Here is a 25713-nt window from a genome sequence, read left to right on the forward strand (position 1 = left end):
ATCCATATCCATAATATGATAAAATTCGGCATTTATTCCTCAATAAAACACACAAAAATGTTCATAGCGTAATATGTCTGCTAAAATAAAACCATACTGCGCCTCTCGCGCCCGAATACACTTACAAGCTCCAAGATGGATGTTTAAGTATTTCACAGCGGCAGAGCTGTTAGGTCTGTAATCTCAAATACGAGGTCCATCCGCGGCGTCCCGCTTGATCAACCCCTGATGAGTCGTATGACGAAACGCGTAGGGCGGAGCCAGTACGCCTGACGCACAGCGCGGAAATCCGGGCAGGCTGGTGGTCGTGGGGGTCAGCCATTGTTACTATGCATCTGATACTAAATGTGTGGTTGGTCATAGAGAAGCCAACACATTAGGATGCGATGTTGAGGGTAGACTTTTTTCACCAGCGATTCCTCATTCTGGCATCAGTTTTGCATTGCCTTATTTGTGTCATGCATTGTGGCTGATGAACGGTCCTATCAAACTTTGTGTGCCTGTTGGTAGTTTACTGGGAGGAATTTCTGTGTTGGTAGAGCAGGACGCAGTATAGTAATGACATTTGTACATTTCAAAAGGGTTAACACTTGAAAGTTAGCAGCTGCAGAAATACTATTGTTCTTCAGTTTTCACTCTAGCCAGTTGTGTGGTTGGAGCTATTTGAACAAGTCAGATAAATAGAGCAGCAAAATGCTTCCTTAAAGCGGTATAAAACCCTGACATAATCAATAAAAACATGTTTTCCTACTTTTTATATTCCATACGGTGATCATAATTGCTTTTGTGCATAAGTATTATTATTCATTTAGAAATTATACGTTCCCAAAGTACACTTTTTTTGCCCTGAGAGCTGACTTTGCATTTTATTTATAGCTGCTTTATTCATGTTCTAACATGAGCAGAAATGCTTTGATTGTCCGACTGTTTTCAGTAGAGGCTACAGTGTCAGAGAAGTGTTTGTTTACATTCATCACTTGATACAATTAAATACAAGATAACATTATCTAAAGTTCGGATGTCCAGCTTTGCTGGCAGGGAACTTCTAAGTCCTGTGTGTAACCCTTGTTGTTCTAGTAAACAAAAAAAAAATGCTGGCTGTGTATATTATGCTGTAAATAATCTATTAGCGCGAAGAAGAAATGCTTGGTTTCATTCCGCTTTAACAGGTCCAAAGATGTTAGCATTGTATTATTAATATGGTAGAAGTACTGTCCAAAAATGAATTCCCATGACCCCATCCTTGCAGGAGCTAAATTGGGCATTAGTTGTTTTTCAAAGCAGATTATAAGCAAGGGGAAATGTATTCAGAAATTGCAATGACATCCTGCATGTCCAGACTAGAGATATTTTTTACTGCATCTTGAAATTCTCAGTTTAAGGGCCCATTCACACTAGAAGCGCTTTTCTGAGTGTTTTGCGATTGATTAGCTTTTTTAAAATCGCTCCCATTCACTTTCATTAAAATCACGGTAAAAATTGCAGAAAAATTGCGGCAATTTTCGCGTACGCAATTGTGAAATCAGCATTTTTTCCGCTATATTAATGAAGGTGAATAGGAGCGATTTAAAAACCACTAATCAATCGTAAAACGCTCAGAAAAGCGCTTCTAGCGTGAATGGGCCTAAGTGTTGCTATTTGTTGCCTTTTTTTTAGACGCAAGTTCACAAAGAAAGCCCCGACGAGCAATTCCCAGCGCAGCTTTGTGGAGTTTGTCCTGGAACCGCTGTACAAGATCCTGGCTCAGGTCTGTAGGGTTCTGCTGTAAAGTTTAATGCCCTGAGGTTCAGGATCCCAAGTATTCATCAGTGTGTTCCTTCTGCAGGTGGTGGGGGATGTAGATACGTCTCTGCCGCAGACTCTGGAGGAACTCGGAATCCACCTCACCAAGGAGGAGCTCAAGCTTAACATCCGCCCTCTGCTGAGGCTTGTGTGTAACCGCTTTTTTGGGGAGTTCACAGGTAATGACACAGCCATGGCAAACATCTTTCCAATAATACCATGTTTCTTAGCACTTCTGAAGTCTATTCCAATCCATCAATAAGATAATGTGCTTCCTGAATGCAGTACCACAAAACTGTAGGTAGTTCAAACCTGGAGATCTGTCACAGCAATGTCCACCTTCATATGACCGTTTTGGTCAATTTAAAGAGACTCTAACAAAATGTTCAGCCTTATTTCCTATATCCTATAAGTTCCTATACCTGTTCTAATGTGCTCTGGATTACTGCAGCCTTTTCTAGTTGCATTGTCTCTGTAATATATCTAATCTTTTCTTTGTCAAGCTTTGTCGACCCAGAGAGGAATGCACTGCCTCTGCTGTGATAGGGAGTCATTATGCATGCCCCCTGCAAGCTCTGTGTGTGTGCTTTGTTTATTAGTCACAGACAGCTCTCTGCTCTCAATTTCAGCTTGTCTGAGGTGGAAGGGAGCTTCTCATGCTTAGAAACTGAGAATCCCTGACTGGAGTTCACTATGTAATAAAAACTTGTAGTATACTGTAACATGAGACACACACACACACACACACACACACACACACACACACACACACACACACACACACACACACACACACACACACACGCATCACTTCCTGGTTAGCGGCCATGATTTTTGTTTGTAAACACTACCTAAAACTGGCGATTAAAAGCCAGAATCATGGCGGGGAGCAGCAGGAATGGCAAAGAGGGATGCAGGAGATCACAGTGACTCGATTGGTATGATTTTTATTGTACAAATCGGACAGTACAGATTCTCTTTTAAAGAAAGCCTAAACTCTACATAATACCTCCAGTTGTGTACACCTGCACCACTGTACGTGTGAGTTGTTCTATTAGAGTCAAACAGATAAACCATGCAGTGATACACTTCGTATAAAAGTAAACCTTTGCTTATTCTCCTCCAAGGTTCACATTCCGCCTTTTTTACCTCTCGAGAAGTTCACCCCCTCATAGTGTACATTTTTTGTTTGATCTTTTAAACGTTCATAGAATTGCACTCACAACCTATAAACAGCAAAATGCTTGTACCCATAACTTTCTGTTTACTCTAACTTGTGTGTCGATCTGACAATCTCCCCCACCAACCTTGTGCCTAGCCATAACTCTTAACGCTACCATGTGCCTAACCCCACTCTTCCTGTACCTAACCCCACTCTTTCTGTATGCATATATGTCAAAGGCAGAGCTGGACACCAGTTGCAGAATGCAAAAGCAGCACAAAAATCCGGAGAGGACGTAGGGCTGCGGGTAATCCAAATTAATACAACTGTAATCAGTTTCAAAAATTATCAAAAATACCTTTCTATTAAAGCGGATCCGAGATGAAAAACTAACTATAACAAGTAACTTGTCTATATATCTTATCTAAAGTTAAGATAGTTTACACAGCAAATCTAGCTGCAAACAGCTTCAATAGTATGATTATTTATTCCTGTGATACAATGAGGGCAGCCATGTTCTCTTTGTCACATTGTCACATGCTGAGGGCTGGAGATGCTATCAGCTTGCCTGTGTGTAAATTCAGTCCCCTCTCCTGCTCCCTCCTCCCCTCTGCTTCTGAAATCAATGGCTAGTAAACTCTTCCTCCTCCTGCTCAGACTGAGCTCCCATAAGCCCCTGCTACAGTGCCAAGGCACTCTTAAAAGCTGTGGGTGAGGCTTGTTTAGTTAATAGGGAGAGTGTTAAAACAAAATAAAAAAGTATTTGGCTTGAGGAATGCCCTATAAACTATATGAAAGGAACACTCTGTCGGCAGACTGATAAGGCTGTTTCTGAACGATCTGCAGCGCATCCTTCAGAAACAGCCTTATCAGTCTGCCGACAGCGGTACACATGTGCTACTGTCGTCTGAATGTCTGCCCAGCGGGAGGGTCTGGCGGACCCGTAGTTTGCAGAAGTATGGCGTATGTACACGCCTTTACTCTTCCTGTACTGGAAACAATATGAGACTCTTATCTGTGCTACTAATGTTCTATTTCTTAGCTGTGCTGCACATGCAGATCATTATATCATAAGTTTATTTTCACTTCAGATTCCCTTTAACCTTCCTGGCGGTAAGCCCGAGCTGAGCTCGGGCTATGCCGCGCAGGAGGATATCTCTGCCTCTAGTGGGGCGATTCGCCCCATTCAAAGTGCTGTACGCGCAGCTAGCACTTTGCTAGCCGCACGTACAGCTCGATCGCCGGCGATCGCCCGCATGCAGCGGCGGAAGAGGGCCCCCCCCACCAGAGCCCTGCGCTGCCCGGACCAATGAGTTCCAGGCAGCGCTATGGGCTGGATCGGAGGCGTCTGGCGTTAGGACGTCGGCTGAATAAATTAAAAAAAATGGATTTCTGCCTAATTGGCTAAAAAAAATTAACCGCCAGCAGGGTTAATGGGTTCCTCAGGAAACATAGTTACATACACTGGAGGTGATAGATCAGCCTCACAGGCGTTTCTCGGGTCTCTCTGCTTCTTCGGAAATCAAAAGAACTTACTTTTTTGGCCTCTGTAAAAGCGAGGAGACCCTAGTAACGGCTGTCAGGCCGTAACTGTTGTAAGCTTTGTATTTTGTGACTGGTGCCGTGCTCTGTTTTTCTAGACGTTCATCAATCAATTAGCTGCTTTGTTGCTGAAGAGCACATGTAAACACTTGCATTTTGCTGCATGGTGTAGTGTAATAAACCCAGTCTTTAAATTATTTGGAACAACTTGTGTTACATTCTGTAGTGACTTATGTAGCCCCAGGTAGGGAGTTCTCTCAATAATATGTTCTACCAATTCCTCCTCTCCCTACTGTTTACATGGATCCCTCTATCTAATTTCTTTGTAAAATTTGCCAGGGCAGCTGGGGAATGCAGGTGCAAGGACTGTTCTGGATCCTTTTGTTGATGATATTTTCTGCTTGTTGAGAAGATTTGGCCACTTTTTTTCTTTAGTTTCCATTTTTTGTCTGTATTTTTTAGCGTATTGTCTTACCTCTTTCTTTCCACTGTTTAGGCTTTGTGGATATGTGTGTACAGCATATCCCTTCCCCAAAGGCTGGTGGCAGAGCCAAGATTGAGCACACATACACGGGCGGTGTAGATTCTGACCTAGGAGAGGATATGAGTCTTTGTGATCCTGAGGTGAGTTCTCATAATACATTCCTCAATGTCACATTCTTGTAAAGTGGTCCAAAAGTACGCAGCATACCGTATATACTCGCATACAAGCCGAATTTTTGACCCCCAAAATGGGGGTCAAAAGTTGGGGGGTCGGCTTGTATGCGAGTCTTCCCTGGTGGTCTAGTGGTGGGTGGATGGGTGGGTGGGTGGGTGGTCCGCGCCCCGCTCCCCCCTCCCCGCTCCCCCCGCGGCTGCCGCTGCTAATACCTGTTTAGGCAGCGGCCGCTTCCTAATCCGCGTTCCTCTTCTTAAGTGTCTTCTCAGAGTATCACAGCAGCGCGCCCGGCGCTGCTGCTGTGACGATGCAGGGGGCAGGAAAGAGCGGTTCCCTTGGCAACGGCGATACAGATCGCCGCTATAGGGAGCCGCGCTCTTTCCTGCACTCTACATCGTCACAGCAGCAGCGCCGGGCTCGCTGCTGTGATACTCTGAGAAGAAACTTAAGAAGAGGAACGCGGATTAGGAAGCGGCCGCTTCCTAAACAGGTAATAGCAGCAGCGGGGGGCGGGGGGGCGGAGCACTACCTACCTATGCTGGGCACTAAACTGGGCACTATACTGGCTAAACTGGGCACTATACTGGCTAAACTGGGCACTATACTAGCTAAACTGGGCACTATACTGGCTAAACTGGGCACTATACTGGCTAAACTGGGCACTATACTGGCTGAACTGGGCACTATACTGGCTAAACTGGGCACTATACTAGCTAAACTGGGCACTATACTGGCTAAACTGGGCACTTTACTAGCTAAACTGGGCACTATACTAGCTAAACTGGGCACTATACTAGCTAAACTGGGCACTATACTGGCTAAACTGGGCACTATACTGGCTAAACTGGGCACTATACTAGCTAAACTGGGCACTATACTGGCTAAACTTGGCACTATACTAACTAAACTGGGCACTTTACTAGCCATACTGGGGCACTATACTAGCTAAACTGGGCACTATACTAGCTAAACTGAGGCACTACCTACCCATACTGGGCGCTATACTGGCTATACTGGGCACTATACTGGCAATACTGGGCACTTTACTAGCTATACTGGACACTACCTACCTATACTGGGCACTATACTAGCTATACTGGGACACACTGGGGGGCTGCACCAATCCAGCATTTCCTACCCCCGGCTTATATGGGGGTCAATCATTTTTCCCTGTTTTTTCAGGGAAAAGTTGGGGGGTCGGCTTATATGCGGGTCGGCTTATATGCGAGTATATACGGTATTTTTCACAGAGCAATTAATATGTCCTTAAAGAGAACCCGAGGTGGGCTCTAAGAATCCTATTAGCAGTAGAGGCTGGGTCTGCATATAATGCCCAGCCTCTGTTGCTATACCGTCTCCCCCCTCCCCGGGAAAAGTCACTGCGATTTACGCGATCGTGAAATAAAATTTTAATGCAAGTGAATGAGAGAAAAAAAACCTGAATGTTATGCTATACATTGATATTAATGTGATCTGAATTTAACTCAATAAAATGTATTGAAACAGAAAGTGAATGGGAGCTATTTTAAAAAAACTGCTAATCAATCGCAAAACGCTCCGAAAAGCGCTGTGAATGGGCCCTTAGTTGTACAGTATACCCAGATAGCTCACCCAGAGGCAGTGGGGAAGTATACGGGGTTAAAAGACTGAAAAGCCCTCCTACTAAAAAGCAATTTGCAATAATTCAGTTTTAAGTAAGCGACTGTACTTTCCCATGATACACACACCCAAATATGAAAATCATTTCTTTATGTCCCCGAAAGCCAGGCATACATCCAGAACGGCTGGTGAGCTTATTTATATTTATGAATTGTAAGCTTGCTGTACACCAGCAGTTCTGGATTTGTGCCTGGCTTTCAGGGGCATAAAGAGATGATTTGCTTATTTAGGAGTGATGCATGTTGGGAAATCACAGTTGCTTTACTTAAAGAAAACCTGTATTGAGAAAAATCTCCCCTGGGGGGTACTGACCTGGGGTGGCAGAAGCCTCCGGATCCTATTAAGGCTTCCCCTGTCCTCCTCGGTCCCACTGCGGTGGCGATAAAGCTCCCTGAACAGCGGGGATGTAAATATTTACTTTCCCGGCTCCAGCGCAGTATCGGCTCTCCGCTCGGAGATAGGCGGGAATAACCGATCACTGTCGGGCTTCTCTCCTGCGTAGGCGCAAGTCTCCTGCACAGTACAGCGGACCCAACGGAGATCGGCTATTTTCGCCTATCTCTGTGCGGAAAGCCGCAACAGCGCCCCCGCTGGAGCCAGGAAGGTAAATAAATCAGCGCTTATCAGCGTTTGTCAGGCTTGGCGAGTGTGGATTGCCGGACACTTCGGGGGAGCCAGAGCTGGATTGCCTGCAGCTACAGGGGAGAGGGAAGCCTCATTGGGACCCTGAGGTATCCCCCTCCCGAGGTGAGTACCCCCCAGGGGAACTTTTTTTTTTTTTATACTGGTTCTCTTTAAAACTGAACTATTGCAAATACCATTTGTTTTAAAAAGGCAAAATTCTATTCCTCATTAGGTCTAGTTGTAAATGCATTATGTCCCTCTCCATAATGTATCTGCTGTATTTCTGTACTCTGTTTCAGGGGCCTCTGATGTGTCACACCACCAAGATGTACAGCACGGATGACGGGGTGCAGTTTCACGCCTTTGGCCGGGTGCTCAGTGGCACTATTCATGCTGGACAACCAGTGAAGGTACTTGGAGAGAATTATACCCTAGAAGATGAAGAGGACTCCCAAGTCTGCACAGTGGGAAGATTGTGGGTGTCCGTGGCCAGGTTAGTGACAGAGCAGCTTCAATGGTCTCTAATGTCTTTTGTTTTGTACTTTATATAGACAGGACTGTAGGGGTTACCTTAATGCATCTGAAACTTTCAGAAAAGAGAGGCAGCTGATTTGTTATGTAAATGGCACCTATCAAGAGAAAAATCATTCTGCGCTGGTAGACTGACAGGGAGAATCTGAGCACTTGTCATTTTTCATCACGTTTACTCTGACATAACTGAAGCCATGTATCAATGTTTCAGTTAAAGGGGCAGTATGGCGAAATGACTTATTATACAATCGTTCAATATAACCTTTTGCTAAGTGGAGCAATGTATTGAGCTTGTATTGTTGTAGAATAAAAGTCAATTACAATAGTGCATTAGCCACAATCAGTGAAGGAGTCACGTCGGGAGAGAAACCTTACTGACGCACAGTTAGCATATACCATTGTGGAGTAGGAGGCAGCCCTGTCAGCTGTTTGTATTTTCGTTAGTCTTTCCCCCTTTGATCATCCCGGAGAGGATTGCTCCTACTTGTAACGGCACACTCGGCACACTAGTGCAGTTTTACAGCTCATCAGAGCCGCTGTTTGTCCCAGGACAGTGATTTACGGCTCTGATGAAAAAAAAGCTGCCCGCTGAAACCCCCTTCAGAGAAGCTGGCAAAACCACGCTGTGGAGACCAGCTCTCTGCTCCTGCATTCTTTACATTCCTTCTAAAACAGAGGCACACAGTTTTTTTTTCTTTGTCAATTCTTTACTTTCGGAGGAAGGTGGTAAGAGCCGTAAATCACTGTCCTGTGGCTGCTCTGATGAGCTGTAAAACTGCACGAGTGAGTGTGCCGTTACAAACAGGAGGAATCCTCTCCGGGATGATCAAAGGGGGGAAGAAAAACAAAAATACAAACAGCTGATAGGGCTGCCTCCTACTCCACAATGGTATATGCTAACTGTGCGTCAGTAAGGTTTCTCTCCCGACGCGACTCCTTCACTGATTGTGGCTAATGCACTACTGTAATTAACTTTTACTCTACAACAATACAAGCTCAATACATTGCTCCACTTAGTAAAATGTTATATTGAATGATTGTATAATAAGTCATTTCACCATACTGCCCCTTTAAAGAGGCTCCCCAGGGAAGAATACAACTAATTTACCCTTAAATGTTTAATATGTTAGAGCTTTGTCCTTGGTAACTGTAATAAATATTTGTTGGTTGCTGTTGGCAACAACACTACACCTTCGTTCGACACCATATCACGGGAAGTGTGATAACTCGACACTCATCACAGCAAACAGCACAGGAGATGGAACTTCTTAGACGTCTTCAAAGGTTCAAGAGTTTATTTGTAAAACAAATATACAGAGGTGTTCATCAGCAATCTTATATCTTCGCTACATGTTACCTCCCTTGGCAAAGCAAAGAGTCTGCAGAATCTTATGCGTTCCATGCAGACTTGATCTATCCCTAGTGAATGGACCAGGGGGATTTCTCTTTGTTACATCTATGCTAGTTGCACCTAGGCATATATACAGCATACAGTTACAAGAAGGAAGTCAGCAGAAGTAGAGAGCAGTGCCCTCGAGAGCCCATATTGACTATTCTTATACTAACCTCTGAAGAGTTAAATGTGACCTCATCTTGCAGGGATGATCTAGTACCCATCACATGCAATTGTAAACAATGGCTATTGTTTACCTTTAGGAAATATGAAAACACTCGATGTTTACAGTAAAGATGCCTGGCAGTCTGTAAATTGTGGACAGATAAGCACTCTGGCCTTGGGCTGGCCTTGTGTGAGAGACCAGACCATGTTCCACAGTGCTTCTAGAAATGCTCCTTAAAGGGAGACTCTCTGCAAATCAAGTCTTTTAACTAAACTCAGTTAAAGTACCTGAGGCCTACGAATTCAAGCATATCATCCTTAAATTCTAACAGTAACTTATACATAGGCCCAAGACCCATGTTATGTTCAGATTTTACTCTAAAGCTGGCAATATTGACGGGCTTGGTTGTTGGGTAGAAGCTGCTGTACCCAGATTTCTGTGATGACCTATGGCAGTCTATCCTCAAACAATTGGTCTTTTGCTGCTTAGCTGATCTTAAGGCTCATACACACGTCGGATTTTTCTAAACGACCGGTCTTTTGGACCTTTGAACGTCCTGCCGTTTGGACGTCAAATCGGGCGTGTGTACGGTTGGTCGTTCAGCTGATAAGTCTGGATTTGAACGATGCGCCGAGCGGATCGTTGAAACCCAGTCTTATCAGCTGAAGGACCGACCGTACACACGCCCGATTTGACATCCAAGTGACAGGAAGTTCAAACGTCCAAACGACCGGTCATTTGGAAAAATCCGACGTGTATGTACATTTAGATTTACTTTTTGCAGCCTCCAAGTCCTATACAGTCCACCAAAATGCTCCCTCCATAAGTGGAAAGCTTGAAGTGTGTCTAAGTGGGCTTATCTATTTGTCCCACCGCTCAATATAGCAAGCCGGGCCTATCATATGGGATGTGCTCATTCATCTTGTACAGCCTAGTGCCTCCTCACTCTGTCTTCTTGTTTCTTAACAGTGCCGAATGCCATCTAAAATTGCTGCAGGCCCTAATTTTCCAGACCGTTCTGCCCACCGGAACGGAACCGGACAAAAAATGCAGCCGCATTGGGGCAATGGAAAATGGAAAGTTTCTTCACACTAGTGAAGAAAAGGACCGTTCCATGGGGGATTTGGGGACGCAAACCTGAGCGGCGGGAGGATGAACAGCCGGGCGGGTGGAGGAGGGTAAAATCCATACCTAATGCTCTTTTGAAGCCGGCGGTAGAGGCTTCCGTTGTCTTCTGAGTCATGTGATTACATGGCTCGTCATGTGACTAGTCACATGACGCGCTGTGTAGTCACCGTGGAAGAAGAGGAAGCCTCTACCGCCGGCTGCAAAAGAGCATTAGGTATGTATTTGTTGGAAAACTGATCCGATCGATCGTTGATCGGATCCGTTTTCACTTTCCGTTTGCCAGTGTGCACAGGGCCATCCGGATCCAGTCAAGCGGAGACCGGATTTAGACAAAAAGGAAATGAGCAAACATAATTATGCAATAAGTATTTGCAAATAAATACACAAGTGTGTCAAAAAGAGGGGGGCAAGGTCATCGACCTGACTGCAAGGCTACAAAAATTGAAAAGACAAAGAGGCACCCCCCTATGGAAAATAAATGACCTAGCAAATAACTGGTACAAAAACCAAGAGTAAATACCAAATTTCTCTTTATTAGCCCAATTAAAGAGACTCTGAAGCGAGAATAAATCTCGCTTCAGAGCTCATAGTTAGCAGGGGCACGTGTGCCCCTGCTAAACCGCCGCTATAGCGCCGCTAAACGGGTGTCCCTTCACCCCCAAACCCCCCACTGCGACACTTGGTCGCAGACTTGGTCGCTCCTGGAGGCAGGGCTAACGGCTGCAGCCCTGCCTCCAGTCGCGTCTATCAGCGGCGCATCGCCCCCTCTCCCCCGCCCCTCTCAGTGAAGGAAGACAGAGGGGCGGGGAAGAGGCGGAGATAAGCGCTGACAGATGCGCGTGGGGCAGGGCTGCGGCTGTTAGCCCTGTCCCAACCAGGAAGCGCTCCCCCGCTGCACCGAGGGGATTTGGGGGTGAAGGGACCCCCGTTAAGCCGCGGGATAGCGGCGGTTTAGCAGGGGCACACGTGCCCCTGCTATCTATGAGGTCTGAAGCGAGATTTATTCTCGCTTCAGACTCTCTTTAACAAGCGTTAAAAACAAGGCAAAACCATGCCCAGCCCAAATGAGCCCCATATATAATAAATAATAATAGCAATAAGCCCTAAGCACAATCTATGATATAGCATAAAATTCTATATAATATATGTACCAAAAGTAAAAATGATGAGTACAATTCCTGACCTGCAGTGGTAACAATATTGCTGCGTCACAGTCATAAATCAATCAATGGAATAATAAGTGACACTGCACCACTGCAAACTAGTAGGAATAGAGCACACATGAATCAATATGCAAGAAGGTCAATATTCAATACAATCTCCTGAGCTAGGTGTCCATAAACCAGGTGCAACACAATAATGTGTGGTAATATGACCTCATAGAGGAGAATACAGTGCAAGTTTGATACAAACAGTAGGTGAAAAATAGTGACTTCCTAGTGAAAAAGGAGGAAACAAGAGGATAAACAAAGAACAGGAGATGTCGGCAGGGCTTACCTAAATAAATGAGTATGGAGGGCTGGGGACGGCTGCGTGGGCGCTCCTGCACCCGTCCAACTAGTTCCGCCGAAGCTGCTGAGGGACAACTATCCGTGTGAATTGGCGCATTATATCTGATGTCCGAGACGCGGCCGCGTCATAGGCTTGACCCCGCATGCCGTCTGATGTCAGCACGTCGAGGTCAGCCATGCGTATGATGTATTTTAGTACGATGTATTTTAGTACGTGTGTAATTTGATTGCCATCTTGTGGCTAAAGTAAGATATAGCAGAATATAGAAAACTAAAAAGTGAAAATGCCGCCATCTTATGGACAAAGATATAATTGCAGATGCAAAATTACAAAGGAGGAATCAGTAAATACAAAAACAAGAATCTGGGCGGAACAAGATTAGGTTTTACAACCACATGTACAAGGTGCACATTAATGAATATCTCTAAATTTAAAATACATTAGGATATAAAAAGCCGATTGATAACAAGCAAAACATTTAACCACTTAAAGAGACACTGAAGTGGAAAAAAAAATATGATATAATGAATTGGTTGTGTACTATGAATAATTACTAGAAGATTAGCAGCAAAGAAAATATTCTCATACTTTTATTTTCAGGTATATAGTGTTTTTTCTAACATTGCATCATTCTATAATATGTGCAGATTACACAACACTCAGCATTCAAAATGAGTCTTTTTAGAGCAGTCTGTGAAGTAATGACCTCTCCTCTAGCAGAGGAAAAGTAAACAGTTCACTTACAGTTGAGATAATAAAAGTCAGATAACAGCCCTCTCCACGACTAACTTAGTCGGAGAGCTTAATGGCTTGTTTGCATAGAGATAACAACTGAAGTTTCTCAACTCTTCCTGTACTGGAAACAATTAGACTGATGTATCTGATCATAATGGTTTATTTCTTAGCTGTACTACACATTCAAATCATAATATCATTATTTTTTTCGCCTTAGTGTCCCTTTAAGGACCAGGGGATTTCCTTTTGATCGGTGCTGCGTGGACTCTCCAGCCCGCAGCACCGATCAGGAAATAGCCAGGGCGATCAGACTTCCCCCCCCCCCCCCCTTTTTTTCCCGACTAGGGGGATGTCCTGCTTGGGGGGTCTGATCGCCGCCGGCTACCTGCACTTTCCGGGGGGGTCTCCTCAAAGCCCCCTCCGGAGCGCTTTCCGCCCTCCCCGGCTTTCCCTCCCTCTCCCTTACCCTCTGAGCGGCGCAGGACGGATATCCGTCGTGCGCCTGATAGGATAGGCTTCTGCCTATCAGATGCCGGCGATCCCCGGCCAATCTGAGGCCGGGGATCGGCCATCTACGTCACGGCGCTGCTGCGCAGCAGCGCCGTGTGATGTAAACAGTGTTTACATTTTGCCGGCGAGCCTATGGGCGTTAGGCGGTCGTTAAGTGGTTAAATATTATCAATTCTTATTATAATGATATTCTGTCGATAAGTTGTTGAGGTGAGCCAGTCGAACGGGTCCAAACCCTCTATGACAGTTGATCCTACAGAGCAGATCATGCCAGCTCCTATATAATATAGGTAACCAACTATGGAGAATACTAACTCAGTGAAGCGTTAGTTCTCCTCAGATCGGTCAGATGGGTTCTTAACCAGTCATACCAACAATATATATTTTTAGTATCACATATATCCCCAATGAAATAATGAGTCTCAGACCAAGATCACTTTTTATCTTAAAATAAATGTATTCTTGTAATAATAAACATAGAATATACAAAGATCACATAGAACAGGGTTATTATAAAAAAGGCAATAGTAAAAATATCTAGCAACATTTCTCAGCCATCAGGAGTACATAAATTAAAAAGAGTTACGTACCACCTCCCTTACAGCATATCTCAGCAAATGTCCTATCTGAACAGAGCCTTGACCTATATTTATAGGGGACATCGTACCTAAACCAAGTTTCACTCACGTGAGTTCCACAGTCGTCACAAGAGACAGACATGTGAGGGGGAGTTGGCCTTGGATGGGGCCAACTTGAAATTTACGACTCCAGGGTTTATGCACAGTTGAATGGGTCACTTAAAGTTCATTCTTAGTAGGTGAGAGTTGAATTCACAGAGTTCACCTAGAGTTTGAGCTTACTGGGTGAAGGTTCACCAACAGTTTAGCTTACTAGGTGAGAGGGTATCTATAGTTCATAAGCAGTTCATACGGTTACTATAATTCACAGCACACCAGATATAATAGGATTATTAAACACACACTGCACATGATATAATAATGCAAACAGTTACATTAGTCATATACCATAAGATATGCATATGTTTCTCTAATTATAGTGCTTACACTATTTCAGTTTACCTAATGACAACCTGATAATAAAGATTAAATATTTTTGACAATCACTTGATACAATCCTAATCAGGAATCAAAAAATATAAAAGAAAAAGGAAAGAAAAATTGTCAATATTCATATGTATACAGAGATTAAGGTAGGGTCAAAAAATGACCCCAACAGATACTGGGCATTAGATTATTAGGTAATAGTCTAAAAAAAAAAAAAAAAAAAAATAGTTCAGGCGGTGGGACCTTTCACAAAGTGGGAAGACATTGGCTCACGCTAGCTTTTACTACGATTGTAAGTCCAAATTCCTTTACTGATGCACTATTGAAGACAGCTTAAAGGGCTACTATGAACATAGCTGATTTTAGTTAATAATGTGCACAAGAAGTCCAAGTTATAAAAAAAAGTAAATGGCTTGCGAAACGTAAAGTGGTGTGTGACAGCCACATTGCGGCTCTTCTTTTTTGGCATGTCATTACTGTGTCATTACTGTGAATGGTAAAACAGCTGCTTTTATCTCATGAATCTATGGAGTGACATTTTGCTTTCTTTGTCACACAAATAGGAATGTCCCTATTGCATTACAGCAGATGTTTACTCTTCGCAGGTACCATATTGAAGTGAACAGAGTGCCGGCTGGAAACTGGGTCCTTATTGAGGGAGTGGATCAGCCTATAGTGAAGACGGCAACAATCACTGAGCCTCGAGGCAATGAAGAGGTAAGCTTGGGGGTCACACTTGGCTTACTTAGTGTTCAAACTACTTCTAGCAAGCAGGAAAGCCCCCTGATGTGCCGTCCTTCCATGACCTCTACAGCTTCCCCCAATTAGAAGTTTGCAGGCCATGAGAATGCAGCGCCAAGGCAGCTGTGCTGAGATTTACTGGCTTGATGCTGCTCACACTGATAATCCATTTACTACTGAAGTGTTTTAGAGAAGGAGCTGTGCTGAACAAGGGACTTCCTTTTTAACCACTTAATGACAAGCTGACTTCTAAAAACGTCCTGCTAGAGCCTCTTAACCTCCTGGGCGATAATCCCGAGCTGAGCTCGGGGTATGTCGCGCAGGAGGAGTTCTCAGGCCCCGGTGGGCCGATTTGCGTAATTTTTTTATTTGTTACACGCAGCTAGCACTTTGCTAGCTGCGTGTAACTTCCGATCGCTGCCGCTACCCCCCCCCCCCCCCCCCGACCCCTTGCGCAGCCTGGCCTATCAGTGCCAGGCAGCGCTGAGGGGTGGATCGGGACTTCCTCTGACGTCACGACATCCATGACGGCGGTGACGTCATGCCGCCCCGTCGCCATGGTGACTGGGGAAGCCCAGCAGGAAATCCCGTTCTGAACGGGATTTCCTGCTTACTCTGATCGCCGAAGGCGGCTATCATGTAGCGAGCCCAGGGCTCGCTACATGATATACAAAATAAAATTTTTTAGAAAAAAGTGCTGCGCCCCCTCCTGGGCGATGTAATTATATCGCCCAGAGGGTTAATGGCTCCAAGATGTTTTTATAAGTCAGACAGGAGGCCGCAATAGCAGCATAGGGGGTGCTATTGTGGCTGGGAACGCGAAGAATCACTCGCGTTTCCATGCCTGTCGGCCGGTGCCGGCGAAACCGGAAGTCGCCGCCGGCGGGTCCAGGAGCATCAGAGCGGGGCTGCGAGGGCACCGATTGGCTGCAGGGGGCTGAGGAAAGCCCCAGGTGAGTTAAACTCATTTTTCCCCCTTGACTTAAGTATCCCTTTAACCACTTGCCGACCGCCCACAGCCCATGGGCGGCGGCAAAGTGGACGCCTAAAGGACCGCAATACGCCTTCAGGCGGCGCGTCCTTTAGGCATGCCGGGGGAGCGATCGCGTCATTGATGACGCGCGCTTCCCCCGGCAACTGGCTCCGCCCACCCGCCGTAACATCCCGCCGGCCGTACGGAAGCGCCGGCGGGATGTTAACCCCACGATCGCCGCATACAAAGTGTATAATACACTTTGTAATGTATACAAAGTGTATTATACAGGCTGCCTCCTGCCCTGGTGGTCCCAGTGTCCGAGGGACCACCAGGGCAGGCTGCAGCCACCCTAGTCTGCACCCAAACACACTGATCTGCCCCCCCCCCCCCGCCCACTGATCGCCCACAGCACCCCTCAGACCCCCCCCTGCCCACCCCCCAGACCCCTGTTTGCACCCAATCACCCCCCTAATAACCCATCAATCACTCCCTGTCACTATCTGTCAACGCTATTTTTTTTTTATATCCCCCCCTGCCCCCTGCCCCCTCCTGATCACCCCCCCACCCCTCAGATTCTCCCCAGACCCCCCCCCCCCCCCCTGTGTACTGTATGCATCTATCTTCCCTGATAACCTGTCAATCACCCGTCAATCACCCATCAATCACCCATCAATCACCCCCTGTCACTGCCACCCAACAATCAGCCCCTAACCTGCCCCTTGCGGGCAATCTGATCACCCACCCACACCAATAGATCGCCCGCAGATCCGACATCAGATCACCTCCCAAATCCATTGTTTACATCTATTCTCTCCTCTAAACACCCACTAATTACCGATCAATCACCCATCAATCACCCCCTATCACCACCTGTCACTTTTACCTATCAGATCAGACCCTAATCTGCCCCTTGCGGGCACCCAATCACCCGCCAACACGCTCAGATTGCCCTCTGACCCCCCCTTATCAATTCGCCAGTGCATTAATTACATCTGTTCTTCCCTGTAATAACCCACTGATCACCTGTCAATCACCTGCCAATCACCTATCACCCATCAATCACCCCCTGTCACTGCCACCCATCAATCAGCCCCTAACCTGCCCCTTGCGGGCAATCTGATCTCCCACCCACACCATTAGATCGCCCGCAAACCCGCCGTCAGATTACCTCCCAAATGTATTGTTTACATCTGTTATCTTCTCTAAACACCCACTAATTACCCATCAATCACCCATCAATCACCCCCTATCACCACCTGTCACTGTTACCTATCAGATCAGACCCTAAGCTGCCCCTTGCGGGCACCCAATCACCCGCCCACACGCTCAGATTGCCCTCAGACCCCCCCCCTTATCAATTCACCAGTGCATTAATTACATCTGTCCTTCCATGTAATAACCCACTGATCACCTGTCAATCACCTGCCAATCACCTATCACCCATCAATCACCCCCTGTCACTGCCACCCAACAATCAGCCCCTATCACCACCTGTCACTGTTACCCATCAGATCTTGCGGGCAAACTGATCACCCACCCACACCAATAGATCGCCCGCAGATCCGACATCAGATCACCACCCAAGCGCAGTGTTTCCATCTATTCTCTCCTCTAAACACTCACTAATTACCCATCAATCACCCATCAATCACCCCCTATCACCACCTGTCACTGTTACCCATCAGATCAGACCCTAATCTGCCCCTTGCGGGCACCCAATCACCCGCCTACACGCTCAGATTGCCCTCAGACCCCCCCTTATCAATTCGCCAGGGCATTATTTACATCTGTCCTTCCCTGTAATAACCCACTGATCACCTGTCAATCACCCATCAATCACCCCCTGTCACTGCCACTGCCACCCATCAATCACCCCCTGTCACTGCCACCCATCAATCAGCCCCTAACCTGCCCCTTGCGGGCAAACTGAACACCCACCCACACCAATAGATCGCCCGCAGATCCGACGTCCGATCACCTCCCAAGTGCAGTGTTCACATCTGTTCTCTACCCTAACCACCCACTAATTACCCATCAATCACCCCCTGTCACTGCTACCTACCAGATTAGACCCCTATCTGCCCCTAGGGCACTCAATCACCCGCCCACACCCTCAGAATGCCCTCAGACCCCAGCCCTGATCACCTCGCCAGTGCATTGCTTGCATCTATTCCCCCCTCTAATCACACCTTGAGACACCCATCAATCACCTCCTGTCACCCCCTAGCACACCTACCCATCAGATCAGGCCCTAATTTGCCCCGTGTGGGCTCCTGATCACTCGGCCAAACCCTCAGATCCCCCTCAGACCCCCTTCCGATCACCTCCCCAGTGCATTGATTGCATCTATTTTCCCCTCTAACCACCCCCTGAGACACCCATCAATCACCTCCTGTCACCCCCCTAGCACTCCTATCCATCAGATCAGGCCCAATACAACCTGTCATCTAAAAGGCCACCCTGCTTATGACCGGTTCCACAAAATTCGCCCCCTCATAGACCACCTGTCATCAAAATTTGCAGATGCTTATACCCCTGAACAGTCATTTTGAGACATTTGGTTTCCAGACTACTCACGGTTTTGGGCCCGTAAAATGCCAGGGCGGTATAGGAACCCCACAAGTGACCCCATTTTAGAAAAAAAGACACCCCAAGGTATTCTGTTAGGTGTATGACGAGTTCATAGAAGATTTTATTTTTTGTCAAAAGTTAGCGGAAATTGATTTTTTATTGGTTTTTTTTCACAAAGTGTCATTTTTCACTAACTTGTGACAAAAAATAAAATCTTCTATGAACTCGCCATACACCTAACGGAATACCTTGGGGTGTCTTCTTTCTAAAATGGGGTCACTTGTGGGGTTCCTATACTGCCCTGGCATTTTAGGGGCCCTAAACCGCGAGGAGTAGTCTAGAAAACAAATGCCTCAAAATGACCCGTGAATAGGACGTTGGGCCCCTTAGCGCACCTAGGCTGCAAAAAAGTGTCACACATGTGGTACCGCCGTACTCAGGAAAAGTAGTATAATGTGTTTTGGGGTGTATTTTTACACATACCCATGCTGGGTGGGAGAAATTTCTATGTAAATGGTCAATTGTGTGTAAAACAAATCAAACAATTGTCATTTACAGAGATATTTCTCCCACTTAGCATGGGTATGTGTAAAAATACACCCCAAAACACATTATACTACTTCTCCTGAGTACGGCGGTACCACATGTGTGGCACTTTTTTACACCCTAAGTACGCTAAGGGGCCCAAAGTCCAATGAGTACCTTTAGGATTTCACAGGTCATTTTGCGACATTTGGTTTCAAGACTACTCCTCACGGTTTAGGGCCCCTAAAATGCCAGGGCAGTATAGTAACCCCACAAATGACCCCATTCTAGAAAGAAGACACCCAAAGGTATTCCGTTAGGAGTATGGTGAGTTCATAGAAGATTTTATTTTTTGTCAAAAGTTAGCGGAAAATTGATTTTTATTGTTTTTTTCACAAAGTGTCATTTTCCACTAACTTGTGACAAAAAATAAAATCTTCTATGAACTCACCATACTCCTAACGGAATACCTTGGGGTGTCTTCTTTCTAAAATGGGGTCATTTGTGGGGTTCCTATACTGAACTGGCATTTTAGGGGCCCTAAACCGTGAGGAGTAGTCTGGAAATCAAATTTCGCAAAATGACCTGTGAAATCCTAAAGGTACTCATTGGACTTTGGGCCCTTTAGCGCAGTTAGGGTGCAAAAAAGTGCCACACATGTGGTATTGCCATACTCGGGAGAAGTAGTACAATGTGTTTTGGGGTGTATTTTTACACATACCCATGCTGGGTGGGAGAAATACCTCTGTAAATGACAATCTTTTGATTTTTTTACACACAATTGTCCATTTACAGAGTTATTTCTCCCACCCAGCATGGGTATGTGTAAAAATACACCCCAAAACACATTGTACTACTTCTCCCGAGTACGGCGATACCACATGTGTGGCACTTTTTTGCACCCTAACTGCGCTAAAGGGCCCAAAGTCCAATGAGTACCTTTAGGATTTCACAGGTCATTTTGCGGAATTTGCTTTCCAGACTACTCCTCACGGTTTAGGGCCCCTAAAATGCCAGGGCAGTATAGGAACCCCACAAATGACCCCATTTTAGAAAGAAGACACCTCAAGGTATTCCGTTAGGAGTATGGTGAGTTCATAGAAGATTTTATTTTTTGTCACAAGTTAGTGGAAAATGACACTTTGTGAAAAAAACAATAAAAATCAATTTTCCGCTAACTTTTGACAAAAAATAAAATCTTCTATGAACTCACCATACTCCTAACGGAATACCTTGGGGTGTCTTCTTTCTAAAATGGGGTCATTTGTGGGGTTCCTATACTGCCCTGGCATTTTAGGGGCCCTAAACCGTGAGGAGTAGTCTGGAAATCAAATTCCGCAAAATGACTTGTGAAATCCTAAAGGTACTCATTGGACTTTGGGCCCTTTAGCGCAGTTAGGGTGCAAAAAAGTGCCACACATGTGGTATCGCCGTACTCGGGAGAAGTAGTACAATGTGTTTTGGGGTGTATTTTTACACATACCCATGCTGGGTGGGAGAAATAACTCTGTAAATGGACAATTGTGTGTAAAAAAAATGAAAAAATTGTCATTTACAGAGATATTTCTCCCACCCAGCATGGGTATGTGTAAAAATACACCCCAAAACACATTCTACTACTTCTCTTGAGTACGACAATACCACATGTGTGGCACTTTTTTGCAGCCTAACTGCGCTAAGGGGCCCAAAGTCCAATGAGCACTTTTAGGCTTTACAGGGGTGCTTACAAATTAGCACCCCCCAAAATGCGAGGACAGTAAACACACCCCACAAATGACCCCATTTTGGAAAGTAGACACTTCAAGGTATTCAGAGAGGGGCATGGTGAGTCCGTGGCAGATTTCATTTTTTTTTGTCGCAAGTTAGAAGAAATGGATTCTTTTTTTTTTCTTTTTTTTGTCACAAAGTGTCATTTTCCGCTTACTTGTGACAAAAAATAATATCTTCTATGAACTCACTATGCCTCTCAGTGAATACTTTAGGATGTCTTCTTTCCAAAATGGGGCTTCAGAGATGCTCTCCAGCCCACAGCACAGATCAGGAATCAGCCAGGGCGATCAGATTTCCCCCTTCTTTCTAGGGGGATGTACTGCTGGGGGGGGGGGGGGTCTCATCGCCGCCGGCTATTTTTGCCTTGGGGGGTGCTCCTCAAAGCCCCCCTCCGCAGCGATTCTTAGCCTCCCTGTCCTCTCCCTCCCCTCCTTCCTTTGGGCGACGCAGGACGGAGATTCGTCCTGCGCCGCCTCTAATAGGCTTCATCCTATCATTTATACTATCCTGGAATTCTAGCCCCTCATGAAACATGACAGGGGGTCAGAAAAGTCAGAGATGCTTGAAAATGGGAAAATTCACTTTTTGCACCATAGTTTGTAAACGCTATAACGTTTACCCAAACCAATAAATATACACTGAATGGGTTTTTTTTTTATCAAAAACATGTTTGTCCACATTTTTCGCGCTGCATGTATACAGAAATTTTACTTTATTTGAAAATTGTCAGCACAGAAAGTTAAAAAAATCATTTTTTTGCCAAAATTCATGTCTTTTTTGATGAATATAATAAAAAGTAAAAATCGCAGGAGCAATCAAATAGCACCAAAAGAAAGCTTTATTAGTGACAAGAAAAGGAGCCAAAATTCATTTAGGTGGTAGGTTGTATGAGCGAGCAATAAACCGTGAAAGCTGCAGTGGTCTGAGTGGAAAAAAAGTGCCTGGTCCTTAAGGGTTAGAAAGACTGTAGTCCTCAAGTGGTTAAAGGGACTCCGAGCACCTCTCATGGGCATGCCTTTAATGGCTTGAGGACCAGGGGATTTTGCTATGATTTGTGCTGCGTGGGCTCTCCAGCCCACAGCACAGATCAGGAATCAGCCAGGGCGATCAGATTTCCCCCTTCTTTCTAGGGGGATGTACTGCTGGGGGGGGGGGGTCTCATCGCCGCCGGCTATTTTTGCCTTGGGGGGTGCTCCTCAAAGCCCCCCTCCGCAGCGATTCTTAGCCTCCCTGTCCTCTCCCTCCCCTCCTTCCTTTGGGCGACGCAGGACGGAGATTCGTCCTGCGCCGCCTCTAATAGGCTTCATCCTATCAGACTGCAGCGATCCCCGGCCAATCAGAGGCCGGGATCGACAATCTCCTTTACGGTGCTGCTGCTGCGCAGCGCTGTATGATGTAAACAGCGGGGATTTCTTCCCCGCGTGTTTACAATTAGCCTGCGAGCTGTGATCGGAGGCTCGCAGGCTGTTTATGGAGACTCCCTCCGTGAACTGACATGGAAAGGCCGCTCGAGCAAGCAGCCGTTTCCATGGGAAACCACTAACGACCTGTCGACGCCTATCGGTGTTAGGCGGTCGTTAAGTGGTTAAGCCAGACGACTTCCAACAAAGTCGTGCTATGACCCCTCTGGAGGAGCCTCTTGTGATGGCCATGCGTGTCACTTCCTTTTCCTGCTTCATTCAGTGATGCACTTCACTAACAGAGAAGACGGGTGACCAGGAAGTTATAACATAGCCAAGATGGCAGCCGCGATTTTTAAATTGAAATCGAATGAAAACTATTTGGTGTAGAACGGTGATTCAGGCATCAAATGAAGGAGGAGAGCACAAGCTACAGAAAGGTCGGAGTCTTAAAGGCATGCCCATGAGAGGTGCTCGGAGTCCCTTTAAAAACCTGAGATTTAGTAAAAAAAAAAATATATATATAGTTTGAGGTACAGAGCAAATGTCTGCTTGTTTGTGGTTTGAATTTGAAGGAAAAGGTCCTGGATAGTGAGTGGTGTTGTGGGTTGGCAACAACACTTTCGTGTAGATTTGTTCGGGATCCAGGACTGGCGTGTGTTGGGAGAAGGTTGGGCCTTGCACGCCTCTCCTCCAAGTCCAGGCCTGAGTCTGGCAGAGAGGGGGTTAATTGTCTCACCTGCATGAATGGCATAAGTGGCTGCAGTGGGCTGTGTGGAGCAAGGAGTCTCCTGAGGAATGTGCAGCAGAGAAGCTGCGGAGGTGCTGGAGGGAGTCCAGGAGAAGCCTGGATAGGTCAGTGGCCGAGGACTGCCATTAGGCTCGTGGCAGGGTGTCACTCAAGAACCAGTGTGGCTGTTGAGAGTACACATGGGGTGGTAGTGATGTGCATGCAGTGCGATTGCTGAATACCCCGAGTGTTCTCCCCAGGCTATGCATTGTTACACCGCGGATAACTTCGAGCCAGCACACTCTGGCTGATGCCTAGCAACAAGGGAGAGGGCGGCGGGCGGAACCAGAGCGGAGGAGGCGCGGTGTGGCTATTTTAGTTTGACGGCGGGTTGCAGTCTCCAGCCCCTGAATGAGTTACGTAGTGTAACGAAACGCGTAGGGCGGAGTCGGAGACGCGCTGCCGTCATACCAGGAAGCAGGAGAGACCGGGTCATGTTGCTTGAAGGTGTCCGCGGCTTGAGCTGATGCGCCAGATCTGTAAGCTTGCATGCAATTACTGATTTTAATAAAGTGAGCTGCTGAGACAAACTCGTACTCTACTTCTTGGCTGGCCGGAGTTGTGGTTGTTATGTGTAGTGACCCAAGACGCGCTTTTGGTGAGTGCACTCACAAAGGGGGAGACTGAAAAATATTCCCTATAAGGTGGTGGCACTACCCCCTGGAGTGCGGCACGGGGTGTCTATAGTGATCTGTTTATGGCAGTACTGGGCACTATGTGCAATTTTTGATTATTTGTTGCAGGGTGTTAAAGCGCGGTGATTACCATTTCATGCCACCCAGCTGGAAAAAAATTCTGGGGGAACACTGTACCCCGTGTGGCGGATTGTTTCTGTTTTGGACATTGACTAACAAAGCTGCATTATTTTATTTTAACCCTTAAAGAGACTCTGTAACAATTTTCAGCCTTGTTTCTTCTATCCTGTAAGTTCCTACACCTGTTCAGACAGTGGTCTGTATTACTGCAGCCTTTCCTAGTTGCACAGTGGCTGTATTATCTCTGTTATATAATCTAATCTTCTTTCCTCTGACGACTTTGTGGGGCTCAGGCAGGGATGTGCTGCTCTGCTGTGATAGGATAGAAGTTATACACACCCTCTCCACACCCCCTGCAGGCTCTGTGTGAGTCACAGACTGAGCTCCTCTCAGCCTATCACACTCTTGTTAGCAGCCATGTCTTTTGTTTGTAAACACTGCCTAAAACTGGCAATTACAAGCCAGGATTGCAGCAGGGAGTGGCAAAAACAGCACAGAGGGGCACAGGTGAACATAAGGAATAGAATGGTATGTTTTTTATTGTAAGAATTTTAGAGTACAGATTCTCTTTAAAGAGGAGCTGTCAGCCATACTATCTCAGAAAAAAAAACACATAAGTAGATAAATACTTGCTCTACTTACATAACATATGTTTTGCACTGTCCACGTTTTGAGTTTAATGATTTTTCTACAGTAAAAAAAGAGAAAATCCTTCCTAGCATTTCCCATTTTAACTGTGGCTATTTTGAAGCCTATAGAAATTGCATTGTCTCACCATGAGAAATATTGGCCAATCGGAGAGGAACAGAGGTGTGGGAGGGGAAAACAGGAGGAAAAGAGGCTTCAGCCAACCAGGCTGCATTAGTTAAGTCTGAGGGGAAAGCAGAGAATCAAAAAAGGACAACCCAGCATGCCCTGCAACTTTTTTTCTTGTTTATCACATTTTTTGTGTACCAAATAAGAGTCAGGTAAACTGGGGAATGATCATTTATCAACAAGAAAATAAATCATGATTGTAACTTTTGGATTGCCTGGTTAGCATCCTTAATACTTGTTTACCATAATAAAATAATTGATTTTTGATTTTATGCCCGACAGTTACACTTAAAGACTCGATAACCCTTCTTTGCTTTGATCTCCTCTGCCAACATGAGCTATTCTGAACATCTCAGAATATCACAATACATACCTGGGGCTTCCTCCAGTCCCCTTCAGGCTGATTGGTCCCTCACGTCCTCCCAGGCTGCTTGGATCCTCTGCTAGGCGGCCCAGTAATTCAGCCACTCGGAGGGAATTGCGCATGCACATACCCCCTATCGTGCTCAGTCACCGGTAACATTGTGCACCTGCGCAGTTTTAGTTTTTCTAGATCTCAGGTTACACTTTAATGCGACTTGCAGGGACATGTTAGGGCCACGTATGTGGTAAGAATGGGAAGGATCATATAGAGAGCCATGTAAGTACATTTTATCTGAATTTTTTTATTTTTTCCCACAGGCTCAGATTTTCCGGCCATTGAAGTTTAACACCACATCGGTGATTAAGATTGCTGTGGAACCAGTGAACCCATCAGAGCTGCCAAAGATGTTGGATGGACTGAGGAAAGTCAACAAGAGTTACCCTTCCCTCACCACTAAGGTAGAGTATCCAGTACTGGCCAGTCTGCAGGCACAAGTCCATGCTTCTCCATCAGCAGACAGGTGTTCTATATTATTGTGC

At 45.8% G+C, this 25713-nt stretch overlaps 1 protein-coding gene across 3 annotated transcripts in view; it reads left to right on the forward strand.

Annotated features, from left to right (window-relative positions):
• EFTUD2 (elongation factor Tu GTP binding domain containing 2) overlaps positions 1–25713 on the forward strand; it is a 179410-nt gene that overhangs the window by 132949 nt on the left and 20748 nt on the right. For all 3 annotated transcript variants that reach the window (XM_068263300.1, XM_068263301.1, XM_068263302.1), the window contains exons 13-18: positions 1657–1747; positions 1826–1961; positions 4983–5110; positions 7727–7920; positions 15072–15183; positions 25492–25632. In XM_068263300.1, coding sequence (XP_068119401.1) covers positions 1657–1747; positions 1826–1961; positions 4983–5110; positions 7727–7920; positions 15072–15183; positions 25492–25632 — 802 coding nt within the window. The remainder of the gene's footprint in view (positions 1–1656; positions 1748–1825; positions 1962–4982; positions 5111–7726; positions 7921–15071; positions 15184–25491; positions 25633–25713) is intronic.

Source organism: Hyperolius riggenbachi, chromosome 12 (genome assembly GCF_040937935.1).
Source record: "Hyperolius riggenbachi isolate aHypRig1 chromosome 12, aHypRig1.pri, whole genome shotgun sequence".
NCBI classification, from domain to species: Eukaryota; Metazoa; Chordata; class Amphibia; order Anura; family Hyperoliidae; genus Hyperolius; species Hyperolius riggenbachi.